This window comes from Chroicocephalus ridibundus, chromosome 5 (genome assembly GCF_963924245.1).
Source record: "Chroicocephalus ridibundus chromosome 5, bChrRid1.1, whole genome shotgun sequence".
Classification (NCBI taxonomy): Eukaryota; Metazoa; Chordata; class Aves; order Charadriiformes; family Laridae; genus Chroicocephalus; species Chroicocephalus ridibundus.
The window spans coordinates 68,667,884-68,688,386 of record NC_086288.1 but is presented as its reverse complement, the minus strand read 5'-3'; the positions used below and the strand labels follow the sequence as shown (position 1 = coordinate 68,688,386).

Genomic DNA, 20,503 nt, shown 5'->3' with positions numbered 1-20,503 from the left:
CTCTTGCATTGCTTAAATTTAGTCAGAAGCTAAATAGTCCATGGAGATGAGAAAAATTGGTACTTCCTTTGCGTTGCAGTATTTCTTAATCAGAAAAGACATTCTGAGAAAATAGTTACAGCAGTTATTGTCATCTTAAAGGCTTTCTAACATGTAATTTTAAACAGTGGCACTTCGTTTCCCTTGCTGTTTTTACAGAGGAAGAGCCATGAAACCCCAACAGCCCGATCTCCTTTTAGTTAAACCAATGAATCTTTAGAAAGCCAGTGGAAGCAAAGTAGGGAAAAAACATGGACACAACAGTGTGTGGAACTGGGTGGAGTAAGTTCGGTGGGAAAGGCAAAGCAATATCTTTAATTTCATTTCAGAGGGTTAAGATTTGTTATTACTTCTTGGTGTTTTATTTTTAGGTGGTTACACCAAATTTTATTTACGTGTATGCCTGACATCACTGAAGTAGCACAACATTTTGATTGTTAATCTTCTAGAAAAATAAAGGAACATTGTTGCCATAGGATGTTACTGTTTTCCAAATTCAATGTTTTATAAGCTGAAGTTTTGTTTTCATCTTCCTTTCTCCTCTAAAACCCTTCTTACTTCTGGGCTGTGAAGCAGGAAACAATAGAAGAGTATGTTGTAGCTCTATGAAGGCCATTCAAAAAGAAAGAAATGCAACAAGCAGGTTTTTTTTCTTCTTCATGACACTCAATGGTAGAGCTGTACCATAATTAAATAGGTATTAGTGACCTCCCAAAGCAGGCTATGAGGTCCTTCTGCACAAATACAAAAGCACTCGGCACTGGTGAGGCCCCACCTCGAGTACTGCGTTCAGTTTTGGGCCCCTCGCTACAAGAGGGACATTGAGGTGTTGGAGCGTGTCCAGAGAAGGGCTACAAAGCTGGTGAGGGGCCTGGAGGACAAACCTTATGAAGAACGACTGAGGGAGCTGGGGTTGTTTAGCCTGGAGAAGAGGAGGCTGAGGGGAGACCTTGTCACCCTCTACAACTACCTGAAAGGAGGTTGTAGAGAGATGGGGGCTGACCTCTTCTCCCTGGTGACAAGTGATAGGACGAGGGGAAACGGGTTCAAGTTACGTCAGGGGAGGTTTAGATTAGATATTAGGAGACATTTTTTCACTGAAAGGGTTATTAAACATTGGAATAGGCTGCCCAGGGAGGTGGTGGATTCACCATCTCTGGAGGTGTTTAAAAAAAGGGTAGATGGGGCACTGAGGGACATGGTTTAGAAGTGGCTCTTGTCAGGGTAGGCTAAAGGTTGGACTCGATGATCTTAAAGGTCCCTTCCAACCTCAACAATTCTATGATTCTATGAATGTATTGTCTACTGAATATAATCTAAAGTTCTCAGTACTGGATCACAGAATAGTGACTTGTGTAGGTGTGGTTTAAACTGTTCTTTGTAACTGAAAAATACAAAATATGATCCTTTATATAACATGTGGTTGATGGGGGCTTATCTTAAAATATAAATTTGATAGGATGGGTAGAATTATCAGTTTTAATGCATATACTTATGTTCTGAATTATCTTTTTTACTTGTACTTTTTTTCTAAACATTTAGGACCATTTTGTATAATAACGAGCAGAAATTGTTTCTTCTGTTATCTGTCTATATATATATGAATTTTCTTTTGCATAGGTATATAGAAAACTTATTTAACAATATCTTTCAGCAAACATTTGTGCAAGTATTGTTACCATTCAAAGAGCATTAAAAGTTTCACCACAACTTACATTTATTTCAGCAGAGTATGAGAGCAGTCCTACACACCATTTCTACTGTGGTTTCTAATAGTACAGCTGTTGAGCATACTTTTTTTTTTCGTGTGATACTGTCTATTTGATAGCATAATCAAGAGGTAATTTCCTCAGGAAAGGAAATATCAGTGTTTCTGATCACACTGAAAAAAAATTTGGACTTAAGAACAGTAGGAATTAAAAATAATGGACACAATTTGTTTTGTCCAACAGGGAACAAGAGAGACGCTTAGCCATCATTGCAGTACTCTTGGTGATGCTTTGAGAAAGGAAAATGATTTTGCTCTCATCATTGATGGTAAATCTCTGAAGTATGCTTTGACGTTTGGAGTGAGACAGTATTTTCTGGATTTGGCTTTATCATGTAAAGCTGTTATTTGTTGCAGGTAAGGTTTACATTATTTTTGCTTTGCAGTATTTTTATTGACATTTTAAAGTTAAGAAACTTCTTTTATTTCACAGAAAATGCACATATCCATGTTGTCCAACCATGAAATATATATTAAAAAACCGAAACTTTAGTAGCTGAAGTTTTGAAATACAGTCATTCAAACAAAATATTTCTGTAGAACAGTCTGCTACAGGGTGTACCTGTCAAAGTAAGTCATTCAGGTTGTGTATAACTAGAAAAATTACTTGTTATCCATCCAGGGTAGTCTCAGTAAGACTGAGACAATGATCTTAACCTTAAATTCATACTGCAGTTGACTGCAGGTCTCAGCACATCTGGATTTTTTTATAGAGCTTCCTCCACATGCAAGATTTTCTATCTGCTTTTTCTGTAAGCCATGATTTACGTTGCATGAGAAGTGCACAGAAATGTTAAAAGTACTACTCTGGGTGATTTTTTTATTTCCTGAAGCTGATGAAAACACCTTTTTTGTTATTATGATTGTTTTAGGGTTCTTTTGTGCAATCAGATATTCAAACATCAGCTATTGGAGCTGTAAGCTTACCATAACAAGAGAACTTTTTCCAGATCAAAGAAAACAAAATGTCTGCATTCTTTAAATATACGCAATGTGAAAGCAGTTTGGCTTGCCTTCTAATATTTCCAGATTTATATTAAGGAGTATGTAGGACTGTATAAGTGACAGGTTATGTGTTTTGGGGTCGTCTCGCATTTTTGGGATTTAAACTCAAAAACTGCAAGCATCTCCTGAGCAGTACGTCACCTTTTCTACGTTTGAATGATTGAACAAAAAGGGGAGTTGGCTGCTTGGTAAGCTAGATAAACAAGAACTGCTGCTGTTAATGTTTAAAGAGCTTGGCTTAGGCCAAGTGATTAATCTGTCAAAAAGCATAAGCAAGGACTTTTCTTTACAAGATCATTGGCAACACAGGTAGGATATCTATATTAGAAATGCAATCAAACAATACAGAACTGTGGAAATTGCTGTTATTTTCATCAGTGTCTGAGGTAACTATTACAAGGATAGCCAGTTAATGTTCTCAAAGTATTTTTCACTATTTTGACCTTTGTAGTAGCATAGAAAAAGCTGATTCCTATATTAAAGCAGGACAAATTAACTCAGAAACAAGGTATTTAAGCTCTTCTAGAGGCCTTATAGCTTGCTGTTTCTCAATATACAACAGTGTCACGAATTCAAGTTCTCACAATTAACGTAGGACTGAAATTTCTAGGGTTATCTGTGTATCCAAGTTACGTCTAATTCTATTTAAATAGGGTGCTATGTCTGATTATAATTGGAATGTTGCTTTACAAAAAAAAACACCACCATAATTTCTTACCAAATTCACATCTTCTTTCAATAAATTATATAAGCTTACTGCCTACCACCCCGTTATTGCCTGTCCTGTTATGTACCTGAAGGTAGAGACATGGTCTGTACAAATGTGAAAACTGTTGTAAATAAACCTTAATAGGTTGTCTGCTTTTGATTAATAAGGTAAATAAATGTAAGGTTCTTGTGTTCAGGGAGAAAGTGTAATAATGTTCCATTAAGATAAAGCAGATTCATCTGAAAAATCAGCGTTCAAAATGGCGCTGTTTTTTGTCTTGCAAAAGGACAGGGAAAAGCATATGAGATTATAGTATCCAAATAAACACCTGCTTTGTCGTCTTTCCATACTGTCATGCAATACGTTATGCCACCAAGTGGGTTTTTTATTAATTTTTTAATGGTTTAGCTTTGTAGCCATGCTCCAGCATGAAAGACCCTGAATTTCAAACTAAGGTCTTACTGTCTTTTAAACTGAGATCTTACACCAGTATACAGTTTATATTGTGTATAAACATTTTTGTAACGGCAGTAGTCTTTCTGACAGGCGAGTTGGAGCTTTGTGCTTGTTCTATTAGTTCCAGTCTTGCTCCATATAGTAAGTAACAAGCAGGAGATGCGTGTAGAACTGCTCTTTCAAAACTACGTTTCTGTGTCTTCTCTTTCCTTGATTTGAAAGTATATTTTGTGCCTTTTGAAGAGACAATATTGCCATTTCTGTTCATCTGTAGGAGCATTGAAGGATATTTTGTCCATATAGCTATCTTTTATTGGTAGCATCTTTCTGATGGAACAACAGAGCAAAATGAAAGTTTCTGTTCTGGTAGCGTTCTCTCTGCCATTTGTATGTTTCCATAATATGCTTAGGTCGGCTGGTTTCAGTACATGTCTAGGTATATGCTCGGACATATTTTGTGGTTGTTTAAAAATTGGCTGCAGGTTAAAACTACAATATTTGCTTGTAGCACTCACTGCTTTAGTATGTGCTTTTTTAATATCACATGCTTCTCAGAAGTCAGAATTCTGTCCAAAAACAAAAACGTTTCTGTTAATGCTCCATCATTAGTAACAAAAATTTCATTTCCTCGTTGAGCTTGAAAATAAAAAATTTAAAATGGTAATTTTTAATTAATGTAAATCACTTAAACATCATCCTGACTAAATGAAGATATAGGCCTCTTTTCCATCCATATAAAGGCAGTAAACATTTTAAGCCCTCCTTGGGTTTAGAAATGCAAATTACATCACTTTCTGTGAAGTTTTCAGACTGTGTTCACTTGTTCAGAAGCATTTATTACCTGTGGATCTTACAAAGACTAGCCATAACACAGATGAAGCTGACAAATATTCAGTAGACATTTAACTTCAAAAATCTGTGTATGTTATTAATTCCAAGCAGATGTTTGGCTTAAAGACTTTACTAACTGAATTCCAACTCCATATTGGCTTCAGAGTAATGTGTGCAAGAAGAATGTTAAATGGATTATTCTGTAGTAAAAACGTACAGCTAAGAGTGAACAGAATGAACAAAAGATACTTTTTATTAGTTTCACCAATAATTTGATGCACCGGGCAATGACAGTAAGTGCTATGTTCCCACTGCCCCTATAACATTGTCTGAAAGGGAAATAAGCCACTGTTCCTGGAAACTTAAAAAAGATGAAAAAGAAGTTCTCATGTCAGGAATCTTCTATAGAAGCTGGCTGTAATGAGTCCTAATACAGTACTCATCAGCAGAGATCAAATAAAACATATAAAAAAAATCATCAAAATGCATTTTGATATACTTGGACCACAGAATTCTTCTGAAGGGCTGCTGCCCAGAAGCTTTCATCCCAAGTTCACCATAAGGCGGTACTCGTCCTGAATAAAGTAACGAGATAGCTACCTTCAATCTGAAAGCTGTGTTATTTTTCACTCCTTTAATTTTTTCCTTTTGCAAATTTGTGCAATTAAATTTTCTGCAACCCTACTCTGATATATATGTAAAGCTTGAGAAATTTTACTTAGTTGGCACAGAATAGGCATTGGGGTTTTTTCAGGTGATGAGGTGTCACCCACAGGTGAACTGTGAGAGAAGGTGCCCTTTGGCATATGGAGAGGAGGAACCAGAAGAGCTACAGAGATGTTACTGAACCCACTGGGAATTAGACTATTGTATGTGAGCAAAGATCAGTGTAGATGTTATGTACCCCATTTCCATTAACAACGTCGTGTCAGTGTTAAGCACTGTCATCTAGAAGAGAGAAGGAACCACCGTTAGGGTACCCCTATGCTGGGAACTCAGTAACCCATCTGGTGTTGAGGCTTAGTCTATTTGTTGAAACGCTTGTGGTTTTTTTTTCTTCCTATAAATTTATACAGTAGACTAAGTTAAAATATCGTGACACTTGCTAGATGAAAAATGGAAAATACTTTCTTTTTTCTTTTATAAATGATCTATGGAGCTCATGTTGTTCCTTCGTTATTTCTTCTGTGACATTGAAATCAGATCAAGAGTAAGTCTGTTCTGTAGTAAAATGAATGCCTTGGTGATAGAGACTGAAGTCATAAACTGATATCTTTGAAAGCATGGTGCAGAGTGAAGTTATGCGCTTATGATGAGCGGGACCTCGAGCATATATAAGATGTCATTCTACAAAGACAAGGGGGCTTGTAGTTGAAACAAATAATGTAACAAATACGCTTCAAATGTAATATTAAGGAATTTATAGAAGAGAGAGTGTGCTTAAATTTCAGAAGTTGTATATCTGGATATAAAATAATATGCAGGAAGACAGATCTTAATGTCTCAAATTTTTTTTAATCCTTTCTGCATTAAATTTGATGGTTTAAAACAGTTCTCTCTACTACGCTTGGTAATTCCTCCACCAGGAATAGTTTGGTGGAGAAATTCTTTCAGCTCTTAAGTAGTCTGAGTTTCCAACATGTTATGTAAGTTTTAACTAGTAAGAATTGTGGTTGTTACTTTAATTTACTATTTTAGACAAAACTTAATTCTTCATGAATAAATGTGTGTTTCAGGATGTAAAAGGCATGTCTAGAAAACCTTGGGTTTCCCCTGCAGTTTTAAGCTATGTTTCAGAATAATCATGATCAACCTTAGATGGCTAAAAACTTAAAATAGTCTTTATTTTAGTGGGAAAGTGCTTTCCTTCCATAGGAAATTAATGTTGTTTTGGTGAAATTTACATTTCTAAAGGACATATTCACCAAAATTTCTCAAAAGACTGTTTCTGCTTTTGCCCTGATTACTTATCATAGAATCATAGAATGCCAGGTTGGAAGGGACCTCAAGGATCATCTGGTCCAACCTTTCTTGCCAAAAGCATGGTCTAGACAAGATGGCCCAGCACCCTGTCCAGCCAAATCTTAAAAGTGTCCAATGTTGGGAATCCACCACTTCTCTGGGGAGATTGTTCCAATGGCTGATTGTTCTCATTGTGAATAGTATTCCTCTTGTGTCCAATTGGACTCTCCCCTGGAATAGCTTGTACCCATTAATCCTAGTCTTTTCCACATGACTCCTTGTAAAAAAGGAATCTCCATCTTCTTTGTAGGCACCCTCTAAATACTGGAACATGGTGATAAGGTCTCCCCTAAGCCTTCTTTTCTTGAGGCTGAACAAACCCAGTTCTCTCAGCCTTTCCTCACATGTCAGGCTTCACAGTCCTTTGATCACCTTGGTGGCCCTTCTCTGGACCCTCTCCAACCTGGCCACGTCTTTTTTGTATAGTGGGGACCAAAACCGAATACAGTGTTCCAGGTGTGGTCTGACAAGCGCTGAGTAGAGTGGGATGATGACTTCTTTATCTCTGCTGGTGATGCCCTTGTTGATGCAACCCAGCATCCTGTTGGCTTTCTTTGCCCCAGCAGCACACTCCTCACTCATATTGAGCTTGTTGTCCACCAGCACTCCCAGATCCCTTTCCACAGAGCTGCTCCTCAGCTGAGTAGATCCCAGCCTGTGCTGTACTCCTAGATTACGATTTCCCAGCTTTTCTCAGATCTTTGTAACTTGGATTTATTAATAAAGGAAACTGATAATGGGTAATGGATAATAGCAGTGTGATGTCAGAGATTTGGGGTTTTTTTCTGAACTTTTTCTGATGCATTTACTTTTTTGTAGAACGTTATTATGAAATCAGTCACCAGCCTCAGCTGTCAGTTATAAGTAAAACAGGTTTTCTTGCATTGCTGTTAGTATTGTTTGTGAGGATCTTTAGGAATGCATAAATGCCATAATACAGCTGAATTTTTGGTGTCTGGTGGCATTCCTTCTTGTTTCTGTTTATACCATGAAAGGAGAGGGGCAGGGTCTGATCCTTGACTCCAGTGCCAGGAAGCGCAAGGGTGGATTGCCACACTGCTTAGGGCTTGCTCCTTCCCTTCCCCGCCCTGTGAAACACATCAGTCCTAGCACATAATTTCTGTATATTATTTTCAGTTATCACATCTCAAATACTACAAAGGAATGAACTTCAGTTTACAGAGTGGAACTTTCATGTGAAATGGAAGGTACACGTGTGACACACAGAGCGGTAGATCGAACCAAAACTGATAGAGTTTCGTGAATAGAGCTTTTGGGTCATCCCTGGAATAATTTGTCCCCTCAACTGTGGGCAGGCATTTTCTTAATGACAGATAATTGGAGCAGCCCTGAAAAGAACAAGGGAGATGTTACTGGCAGTTAGACAAAGTGGAGAATCAGGAGTTCAAGAGTCAATGTTCAAAGTTAGAATCATAGAATAGTTTGAGTTGGAAGGCACCTTTAAAGGTCATCGATCATCTAGTCCAACCCCCACTGCAATAAGCAGGGACATCTTCAACTAGATCAAGTGTCTCAGAGCCCTGTCCAGCCTGACCTTGAATGTTCCCAGTGATGGGGCATCTACCACCTCTCTGGGCAACCTCTTCCAGCGTTTCATCATCCTCATTGTAAAATACAAGTATCTAATCTAGATCTACTCTCTTTCAGTTTAAAACAGTTACCCCTTGTCTTGTCACTACACTCCCTGATAAAGAGTCCCTCCCCATCTTTCCTGTAGGTCCTCTTTAAGTACTGGAAGGCTGTGACAAGGTCCCCCCCAGAGCCTTCTCTTCTCCAGGCTGAACAACTCCCAACTTTCTCAGCCTGTCCTCATAGGAGAGGTGCTCCAGCCCTCTGACATCTTCATGGCCCTCCTCTGGACTATCTCTAACAGGTCCACGTCCTTCTTAGGTGGGGGCTCCAGAGCTGGATGCAGTACTCCAGGTGGGGTCTCACCAGACTGGAGTAGAGGGGCAGAATTGTCTCCTTCAGCCTGCTGTCCACGCTGCTTTTGATGCAGCCCAGGATGCAGTTGGCTTCCTCAAATTTAGCAGTGTAGGCTTTGTGAAGATAGCGGTGGTCCGCTTTGTTTGTTCCTGTTTGCATTGACTTCTGTCTTAACTATCTTGTTTGTTTATAAAATACATATTTAAACAGGAAAATAGAAAGCAAAACAACAAAATATGCCAAAATCTGTAATTGTTGTAAGTTAATACTGAAGAAGACAGTGTTTGGGGTTTCTTCCATTACTCTGTTTTAGGGGCCTGTTGGTGTTTGATCTACATTGTCTGCAGTCCTGTTAACATCTTGCTTCAACAAATCAAAGTTTTCTATGAATTTCGCTGGGAGTGTGCTTTTAGCATATAGCCTAAAGGGCAATAACAGCATCGTGTGACTGACCAGGATGTTAGTTGTCCTGGGTTTATTACCTTTTCACAGAATGTGAAGCATGTTTTGAAAGTATGGAAGTCCTGTATTAAACCTTCTTCTTTCTGTTATCCCTTAGGGTATCACCACTTCAAAAGTCTGAAGTTGTAGAAATGGTTAAAAAACAAGTTAAGGTAGTAACTCTAGCGATTGGTGATGGAGCAAATGATGTTAGTATGATACAAACAGCACATGTTGGTGTTGGTATTAGTGGGAATGAAGGTCTACAGGCTGCTAATTCTTCAGACTACTCAATTGCTCAGGTAAATCATTACACTGTAAAATACTACAATAAAGTAGTCTAATATCAGCTTAATATTGGCGTGTCCATGTTCTGATTGTATGTTTGTTCATTTTTTGCAGTTCAAGTATTTGAAGAACTTGTTGTTGGTTCACGGAGCCTGGAATTATAACAGAGTAGCTAAATGCATCTTGTATTGTTTCTACAAGAATATAGTCCTTTATATTATCGAGGTAATTTTACAGTACAGTAAATCTGTTGCAAAGCTTGATCACAAAATAAGCTTTATTGGTCAGTCTTCTGTATTTTTACCGCAATGGGGTTAATGGTTATTCGTAAAACTTTCTTAGTTTGTTTAATATATTTTTAAATTAATATCTTAAGCTTGCACAGTGTGTATCCAGTTTTTACTGAAAGAAAATGCCCTATTTCTGTTAGACCTAATATAAACATTAGGTTAATATTTCCAAGTTTGGTATTTATGTATGTGATCTTACACTGTTGCAATATTTGAAAATACTTCAAATATCTTTTTATGAACAAGTATTGTAGCCAAAAACTGTGTATTTTTCTTAGCATATTTTTTACATTTTTAAATTTTCCTTTTTTGTCTTTTTTGTGTTATTAACGTAAATAGATTTCATTCTAAGTGGTAGCAAGTTTGTAGCCTGTTTAGAAAAACATAAAGAAGAAAGCCATAAAAAAGCAAATCCACTAAAGATCCTTTTTTGCTTTAGAAGTGATGGCAGACTTCAGTTCCTGCATTTCAAAAGCTGAATATCTGATTAAATGATCGGACTTCCAGAAATACTGGTTAGCAGTAGCTTTTGAAATATTTGAAAAAACAGTATTAAGGTATTCTTTATGTTTAGGGAAAGCATGCAAAGATAGGCTTTAGAACATACTATCTTACTAATTTTCTGTCATTGTCACCTGCAAACGCACTGTAGATTTATAACTTAAATGAGATATAAATGTCCCACCATTTGTATTCTTTGTGAAAGCAAGTTAAATGCAAGGTACAGAGATCATAGTCTAAAAATACAAAAGACTAGAAGAGGTAGTCTCTGCCTCCTGAGCAGATGGAAGGGCAAAGAGATCATTTTTATATGGGTTTATGACCCTTTATATATCATGCATACAAGCATTTTACCATATACACCTTCTCTGGAAGACAAGATGACTTCTACTTGAATTCCTGTACACCCAACGTTTGTCAGCTCGGAAAACTTTCACAGATGTTAATAGCTCCTGTCAATACTCTGAGTGAATGGGTAGAAATTCATCATTGAATGTCTCTAGAAAGGACAACTGCCAGTCTTGAATCTCTCTTTTCAGTTTTTTGTACGGATCAGGCGTGGGAGCAGAGAGCTCAATGAGTATTTGTAAGCTGCTGCTTAATATGCAGAAATGCTTCATCAGGAAAACGCCTGTGAAGCTTTTGTGGCCACACCTCCTCTGTCTTGGAGTTCAGAAAATAATACTATGAAAGGCATGTCTGGAAGTTGCTTTAATTAAGTTTCCTTTTATTAGCTGACAATAACTAAAAATACCTACCTTTACTTTAATAGATGCATATTATGTTTTTAAATAGTATATATTGGTACTGCCCCGTACCAATCAAACAAGTAATGTAATAGATTCCACTTCATCTGAAATACAGCCTTTTTCCTGGGCATTTGGAGGGTCATACAAAATAAGTGCTATTGGATTCTTGTTTCAGAAAATGATAAAGGTCTATAGCAATACTCCTGCGCACTGATTAGTGTTCGTAGGCATTTAAACTCCTGTTCACATGACATGAAACTAGAAGTGGTCTGTAATAACTTTTTCTACTCTGTGTCTTGAGTCAAAAGATATTTAAACATGGACCTCATCTTTTGTGTGGGACTAGTCCCAGCAACTTTAGAGGTTACATTCTGAAGTATCATTCTAAATTGCGAGTGAAAACTTTGAATTTCTAATAGACTGCTAACATGCATTCTTAAACTTGTACCAAGCCTCACACTTGCATGGGATAAGTGTATGCAGAGTCTCATACTTATTTTGAGGGAGCTGTCATTACCTTATCATGATGGTTGGGGTGGAGATCAATCCTAGCATCTGAGAAATCCTTTGTGGATTGTTTTTGGTTTTATAATTCCCATTACTGTGTACGCTCTTGTTAAAACTACTCATTTTGTGAAGTTACACAAATCTCCCTTCAATATTGGAGGGATAAAATTTTCCTATTCCTACTTGTTGTTCTACTCTAGCTAGTAACAACTAATAATAACACAAAATAACCTTTTTAATGTTAAATAAAGAAGGTTTATAATTTTTAGAAAACAGTAATTTTTGAGATCTGTGTAAGTCGTTCATGTTTCATGTAGGGGAAAATTCAAACAAAAGAGTAAAAGACCAGGACACAAACAGAAGAAAGATACGTGGAGTTCACATTTAAAGTTCAGTCACAGATCCTTAAACATGGCCACTTTTAACAATTTAAGTGATTTTTAAATGATTTAAGTGGTACTACATAAACAATTCAATTATACTAAGTAATTAGAGCTGTAACAGCCTCTTTCTCATTCTGTAAACTTTGGATGATGGTTATCAATTTTTTTATTATTATTTCCCCTCCCCCAAGCCCTTTTCACTCCCCTGCTGAGTTAGACGCTTTTTGCTGCTCATGTGCTTAAGTTTACCATTTTGTTCCCGATTTCCTTTGCCTGACAGATCAGATGGATGCCTGTGGTCATACTGAGACCCGTATCACACATAATCCCAAGCATGAGCAGGCTTTCTGTATATACTCACCGTTTAGAGTTTCGGTGCTGTTGTTCAATATGCCATGGCATACTTAATGTATGCAAACTGCACCAAGTTCAGTTTAAAACATGGCAGCAGAACGCGATTGTGCTCACGCCCACTTTTTTGCATTATATGGTTTAAAAACTTAGAAATACGGGATCTGCATTGAGACCCATCTCATTTTAGATGGGCTATGAATCTAGTCCATTTTCAATGAAATTCTGTAGCAATTGAACTACAAAATGGTCTGAATTTTCACTTCTCCCTCACATAGCCTAAAACACTTCTGAAGGACGCCTATGTCCTGCCCTTCTGTTAGGGGGGCTGGATTAGTCATTTGAGATGTCAGAATAGGATGTGCTCCCAAGGAGAGAAGTGGGTGAATCTGCTCCTAAATTAGTATCGTGTACAGTATGTCCTAAAAACTGTTTTGCAGGTACAGCTGCCTCCATTGTCCATCATATCAGACTGAAACACACTTGTCCAGAGGTTTTTCATGTATGGTTAAGAGTGTTATTTTCTAGGGTCCAAGGTTCAGAAGTGGGTGACTTACTTTCTTCCTCTCTTACAGTTCGAGATGAGGGCTGTATTTATCCTTGCTGCTTCCCCTGCACTATCACCTCCACCCTAGATCTGCTAATTGTTTTCGAGCCATAGGTGTTCTTTATGTGAGCATGCAAATACTACCTTGTAAACAATAGAAAATTGCTCAGTTTTTTAATGATGCTCAGTCTCTTAAAGTAGCATGTGTGGTATTCCACTAAATAGTAGCGTTTCTACTACAGAGGGCGTTGTTTTTAACCACATTAAAAGGTTTCTCTTCCCAGCCATTGTTTGATAGATTCAACAAAAACTTTAGAACCCAGGGGTGCTACCAAATTTCATTTCTCCTTGGCTTGTATCTAGAGTTCTAACCAAGATTTGTTCCGGTTCCTTATTACACTAAAACTTAACTGAAATTCCTGTCACTTGCGTGCTTTCTTTGGAAGAAAGTAAATGCTAAGGCTTCAGGAAGTTACTATTATAACTTAAATTTAAACTTAAAAAAATAACTTTTAAATTAAAAAATAACTTTACAATTCTACAGTAAAACTGTAGTTTTCAGAGTTTAAAAAGCTTGAAAATTTTAACTTAAATTCTGTACAAAATAAAACTGAAAGTCTTGGGTTTTTAAGGAATAAAATGATGCATAGCATTTCTGAGAGGCTTGCTAGTGACTTCATATATGACATTCCATTGTAAATTGAAATTTTATGATAAATTCTTGCATTTCTTTAAAACAGTCACTCCAAAACATTTTCAAGTGTTGCTTAGCATCACTTACCTTTAATAGAAATGACTACGTGGAATAGAGTCAGTACATGTATTTAGACCTTTCTTTTTAAATTAAAGTTTTATAACATTTTGCCAGTTAGATAAATCACAACAGAAAGTTAATGTTCTTTGCATATACTCCTTGGTTATGAAGAGTCAAATATATGTCTACTTGCGGTCTGTTTTATTTTCTTCCTAGAGAGTTGTACTTTTGTTAAACTGTCTGAAATTAGCAGCAATGATATTTTTATGTACACATCTGTGTACATGTAAATGTACACTCAACCACTGAGTCACATATTTTCTATTAAAACTGTCATTTTCCACCACCCTAAACCCTTTGAAATTAAGAATTCTAAAATTTACTCCAGTATTTGTTACAAACAAGAAAAAAAAATGTACGGGTCAATCACATAATATCTGTCCTTCACTCCTCTCTCAAGACCTGTCTTCCTAGGTTGGGAGTAAAAGAATGTAGGAACTATGCATAATGAGAAGGTTGAAAAGAGAGAATGCAGTTGAGGAGCACAACTTGTATCCAACAGTGATGCTGAGGTTCTCGATTAGATGCACACATTTAGCTTAGTTGTAAAGCATCCAAAAATTGTGCTGATGTTGAGCACATAATTAATTTTCAGTACTGAACAACTGATTATGCACTCATCTTTCTCCCTCATACTCAGCTACTGAGAAACTGCTGCTACTAAATGTCTTCTAAATTCATCACAGTTAATTCATAACTCCTATTTCAAAAGTCAAAAATGAAAATACATGAGAGCTTATAAAAATTCATTCAACCAGAATAAGTGATTCCATTGTCATCTTAGTTAATGGACTGAAAGGTTAGAAAATAGGGTGCTAGTTACTGTTAATCAAAGTAAAGAAACTCAGCATTGTAAGTCTTCAGAAAATTCCATTTTCTGTACATTGTGTACATTGTGTACATTCTGTACAGGTATTCTATGTCTGTACATTGCAGCCTCTAATATGTGTGATTTTGTATGCAATCTTTTTCCAATAATTGGCCACCAAAAAAATCTATATTTACTTTTCATTTATCGATTGAACAAGTAGCAATTTTAGCTGGATTTTAACTCCCATTTTTAGCATTAATAGTTACTAATTTCAGTGGTTTTTCTATCTCAAAGTATTCACAAACATGTTCAAACATTCCACAAGATGATAAAGGAATATCAACTTGGTCATAGAATCTGATCACCTGGAGACGAGCTTGGGAACATATTGATAAACACATATATTGATTGTAGCAATTCATGCTTCTGTAACAAAGTGAAATGAAATTTGAACTTTCTACAAAGCAGCACCTAAAAATTCACTTGAAAAACATGAGTCTTAAATTGAGTAGAATGTTGTTTAGTTTCTGTCGCGTTACGACTTAGTTTGCCCAGGGAGGTGGTGGAGTCACCATCCCTGAATGTGTTTGAGTCATTTATAGAATCATAGAATCTTCATGGTTGGAAAGGACCTTTGAGATCATCGAGTCCAACCATACACACTCACACCCCCATTAAAAAAAAAAAAAAAAAAACACAAACAAACAACCTACACTCTCTGCCCCTAGAGCATGCCCTGAAGTGCCACATCTAGACGTTTCTTAAACACCTCCCAGGGATGGTGACTCAACCACCTCCCTGGGCAGGCTGTTCCAGTGCCTCACCACTCTTGCAGTAAAGTAATTCTTCCTAATATCTAATCTAAACCTCCCCTGCCACAGCTTCAGACCAGAAATTCCTCTGGTCCTGTCATTATTCACCTGGGAGAAGAGGCCAACACCCACCTCTCTACAACCTCCTTCCAGGTAGTTGTAGGGGGCAATGAGGTCTCCTCCAAGCTAAACATGCCCAGCTCCCTCAGCCTCTCCTCATATGACCTGGTCTCCAGACCCCTCACCAGCCTGGTAGCTCTCCTCTGGACACGCTCCAGCACTTCAATGTCCCTCTTGTACAGAGGGGCCCAGAACTGAACACAGCACTCGAGGTGAGGCCTCACCAGTGCCGAGTACAGAGGCACGATCACTTCCCTGCTCCTGCTGGCCACGCTATTCCTCATACAAGCACAATGTTGTTGGCCCTCTTGGCCACCTGGGCACACTGCTGGCTCATGTTAAGCTGGCCATCCACCAGCACCCCCAGGTCCTTTTCTGCTGGGCAGCTTTCCAGCCACTCTTCCCCAAGCATGTAGCGTTTATCTGTGGTGTTAGGGGATATGGTGTAGGAGAGAACTTTGTAGAATGGGGTTGATGGTTGGACTCAATCCCAAGGGTCTTTTCCAACCTAAATGATTCTATAGGCAATATAGTTTTGGTATAGCTTATTAATAAAGATTCATCAGGCATGCTTCCTCTCCACTTTGTCACTGAACTAATACAAGCATGAAGTAAGAAATAGAAGAAAGCAGTCATGCTGCATGCTACACTGAAAAAAACGTAAGAAAATGTGCCGTTATGCCTTGCAAATTAAATTTGATTTTTTTTTTACCTCTTATCAAAAAGTGGTAAAACTTATGCAGTGATTGTAGTTTAGTGCTCTGGGAAAGCCTCATCTTTTCATGAGTTTCATGTATGAGAAAGGACTTTGTACAATTTTCAGTTCAGGTCTACAGCTTACTGTTTGAATTCTATTAGTTAGGAGGTTTGCTAATGACTGGAAGATGACTGCTTCTAATCTTTAGGTGGTTCCTGTGGTATTTTTTTCCCCTGATATTTCTCTGAATTTTTATTTCATTAAGAATTAGGTACAATAAAAATGCAGTGAGGTAAATCACTCTTAAATACTAAAAAAACCACAAAATTCTTTCTGAAAATAGCTACCTAATTGAAATGTTTTCATATTCAGGTGGAATTGCTCACATATTTGACTAGATGGCTCATTATCTGTTCTGAACACAAGTTGGTTTTATTTTATATTTTTTTCATATAGGTTTAAGCTATAATATCCTCAACTGAGTTGTAAACGTGTTCTAGAAATACTCCTTTTTGTGAAGCTGAGGGAAAAAAACATCTATTTATCACACCTTGCAGGACGTTTGAGTAATATACAGTTCTCATCTTTTTCAGATCTGGTTTGCTTTTGTCAATGGGTTTTCTGGACAAATTCTTTTTGAAAGATGGTGTATTGGTCTCTACAACGTGGTAAGATGATTTGTGCGTTCTCAGTTTGAAAATAACTATTTTCAGCCATAATCATGAAAGTTTCTTGAGTAAGCAATCTAAGGAATTCCTTACCTCTAAAGTTTTGCATTATGTTTGTTGTTTTTTGTTTGGTTTTTTTTTGTAATCCACCTACTAGATGTTCACAGCAATGCCTCCGCTAACTCTTGGAATATTTGAGAGATCCTGTCGAAAAGAAAACATGCTGAAATATCCAGAGTTATACAAGACTTCCCAAAATGCACTGGACTTTAATACTAAGGTAGATAAACAATGAAATAAAATTAAAGCAGAAATTAATAGGAATTCAGTGTAGTTATCCTTTTGGTTCTGTGCTGCTCATAATTAAAAGTTGAGGGGATTTTTATTATTACTATTTCCAGTTGTCTACTTATCTTTGAATGGTGCAAATAACGCTTATCCTTTTTTAGCAAGTACGGAAGCCTTTATTCTTTTTTTTCTTTTTTTTTTTTTCTCTCTGATGGTAATAAAGCTGTCTTCTACAGGCAGAAGTGATTAGATCTCTCTGTCTCTGGGCTGTATGTATTGGTACTGTTATGTGGAAATGGATTACTGAAGCCTGTGGACAAGTGTTGCAGAGGACAATAAGAACTGTCATTAGATTTGTAGAGGGAGGTACTTGGTACTGTTCTATGTCAATTTGGAGTTGTGATTCTATGGTTTAATTTTGAGTTTGGGGAAAAAAATACTGGGAGACAGTTAAGAATTGTCAGGATGGATCAAAAGAAGTCTGAGGCTACTTTAGGTGGAAAACAGGTGACATTCATCTTGGAGAGACTAGCATAAGTAGTAGTAAAGCAATGTATGACTCTAAATATATACAAAATACACAATTTCTACAGACATAAATATTATCTATTAAAAAACCTTAGTAAAACTTTCTCTTCAATCTGCAGTTTCATGAGTGCCATGATGTTTGTAAGAATCCCTTCTCTTGATTCTTCTTGATTTTTCTAAATATAATTGGGACATTTCAAGTAATGTCTTTGTATGTTGAACTTGGGGGCATTTTCAGTCTGTCATTGAATTAACAACGCCTGCGTGTGATGGTCTGTAGTAGATGCATGGAACTGATACAGCGGACTTAGCTCTGTGCCACTTGGGCTGTAAAACTGGAGTACTCCTATGTATATAGAATTATTTGTCTAAACTATCTTTGTTCACTGAAGCATATGAGATTTTTCTCCTTCACTTCATCCCTTCACACAAAAAAAACCCTAAAAATTGTTAGGAAACTAGGGGAAATATTGTTTCTTTTTCACTGTGAATGCTTTACAAATATAAGACCTTTCATGATCCATTAATACAGACACTTTCGTGTTGTGGTAGTTTTAATGCAATAATGTAAGTCATGAGTTGTATTTTTTAAATTATAAGTCTATAATATAATTTTTATTATTGCGCAGATGTATTGTGGACTTCATTGGAAGTTCTGTAGCTATTCCCATACGACACTTGTTACAAGTAAACATCTACAAACTTCCCAGCTACAAAATTCCCAGCTATATAAGTTGAATAGTTGGTGGTGAAGATTTGGAAACATTACTGCCTTGAATGTAGATGCAGATGTTTGTTATGGTAAAAGGGATCAAAGGTTATGAGGTCGTGACAGAGGTTAAAGGATTAGCATGTGACAATAAGAATTGGTCAGGAAAATGGAAAAGTAGAACTAATTTTTCTTGCACCCACCTGTGCTTTCTGTCAAATAAAAACTTCTGGTAATGACATAGCAAGAAGGAGAGACAAAGGTTAATGAGTAGCACAAGTTCAAATGTGCAAAGTATTGGAGTGTAAATTGGATCATACAACCCAGTGTAGTTGTATAATCTAACAAAAGACTTTAGGACATTATGGAAAACGTGAGGCAGGCAACTTAATTGCAATTGCTTGAACACCTTAACACTCATAATACACATCAGTTAGTTACAATAAAGGCTGTGATTGTCAAAAGCGTTGTTAATGAAAAAACATGGTTACTATCCTGATGGATTATGTATTTTTGATTAAGTCTTTATACAATGTATTATGGAAAGCCTCAATAGGTTGTTTATGCTTAAACTTAATACAGGTCTTTTCAAAAGGCATATTTTACAAATGAAAATAAGTTTGAAGGTAAAATTTGAATTATTTAGCAAATACATTAAAGTAAAGGAGGTTTAATATGATGAGGCTGAGCACTTCAAGAATGGAGCATGTAAGGAGAAGTCTAAGGAAGATACTTTTATTTGTCCAGTTTTAATTCCTTTATATGTGGAAATATGTAGGTAGGTATACGTAAAACTCTGATTTTGATTGTTCTGCTCTCCAAATTTCTTATTACACAAAATGTAAATTATAAAAGCTAAAGTCCTTTTTAATTCCCGACTTAGAATGTAGCGCTTGTTCCAGTTGTCTGGTTTAGTTTAATTTTTCTGATGATATTCCCATATGTATTCATTTTAATTTCCCTTCTGATTTGAAATTAAAAGGAGGAGATAATACACACTTTTTTTCAAAACATAAAAATAAACAAATGACCCATGAAGAGCTAAGAGGCAGAAAGTGCCTGTCAGTTATATTACTTCACAGTGGTGGCCTGACAGAAACACATTTTGTGAATCTAACACACAGATAAAAAGAAAGGTCAGGGTTCACAGAGCTAGTTTATTGCAAATGGTTCTCATGGATTTTCTGTTTTCCTTTAGGTTTTCTGGGTTCATTGTTTAAACGGCCTCTTCCACTCATTCATTCTATTTTGGTTTCCACTAAAAGCCCTCCAGCACGGTAAGTATTATGAAAAATAAAAATATAAATGTTGAAAAGTGCTAAATATCTAAATTTCTTCTTTTTTTTTTTTTTTTTTTAGGAAAGCTTTATAAAAACTAAAAGTTCTGTGTGATTAAATTTCAAGATACCATTTCCGGAACTAGAGCAGATGCAGTATATTTAAAATGTTTTATTTAAAATCTGTATAAAGTAGGAGTAATACGATGTACATATGCATACAACTGTATAAATAAGTTTGAAGTAAACTGAAACGAGATGGAGAAAAAAAGGTTGCTATGTAATTATGCTATTTTTTTTATAGAATACACTACCATGGTAAATACCTATGAGTTCCTAAATCACTGCTGTCCCTTGCATTGTCTCTTAGATTTTGTAAGCTTTTACTGCCGATGTTCGTACCTTCTCTCCTGTTACTTCAGGGACATACTAAGCCATTAGTTTATGTCTGTATGAGCCGGTTTATGACAGAGGAAACTGGGACATCTTGGACGGCTCAGTCCTGTCTTCTAGTTCAAGTTGTATGTGCACCTGAAAGAAAGGTGCACACACACCTGTATGTGCACCAGTTCCAGAAAGGAACGAAATGGCTGGGAGGAAAGCTGTATTAATTAGAGGAAACTTCAAAGTACTGCTTCCCGTTTGTGGGAACGTTTGTGTGTATCGGAGCTCTCATAGGGCTAGGGTTTTGTTTCGCTTCCACTTTGTGGGGAGCAAAAAAAAGCACATACTCTGCAGCTTTTCTGTAGAATTAGTAGTCTTCTCAGTTTCCCTGATACAGCCAAGCAGTCTGCCCTGGTGTAGGGGACAGAAATATTCTCATGGCCGTTTTGGAACTGTTGAGACTAGTTAGTGAGGTGGTCACAGCTGCTTGTGCCTGAAAAGGTTAAGGGGAAAACTTCTTGCAGAGTATTTTGTACTCGCTGACTTCTGATGAGTAAGGGG

At 36.9% G+C, this 20,503-nt stretch overlaps 1 protein-coding gene across 3 annotated transcripts in view; it reads left to right on the top strand.

The window, feature by feature from the left end:
- ATP8A1 (ATPase phospholipid transporting 8A1) overlaps positions 1-20,503 on the top strand; it is a 124,877-nt gene that overhangs the window by 72,063 nt on the left and 32,311 nt on the right. For all 3 annotated transcript variants that reach the window (XM_063335568.1, XM_063335570.1, XM_063335569.1), the window contains 6 exons: positions 1,992-2,164; positions 9,337-9,520; positions 9,621-9,731; positions 16,682-16,756; positions 16,914-17,036; positions 19,480-19,558. In XM_063335568.1, coding sequence (XP_063191638.1) covers positions 1,992-2,164; positions 9,337-9,520; positions 9,621-9,731; positions 16,682-16,756; positions 16,914-17,036; positions 19,480-19,558 — 745 coding nt within the window. The remainder of the gene's footprint in view (positions 1-1,991; positions 2,165-9,336; positions 9,521-9,620; positions 9,732-16,681; positions 16,757-16,913; positions 17,037-19,479; positions 19,559-20,503) is intronic.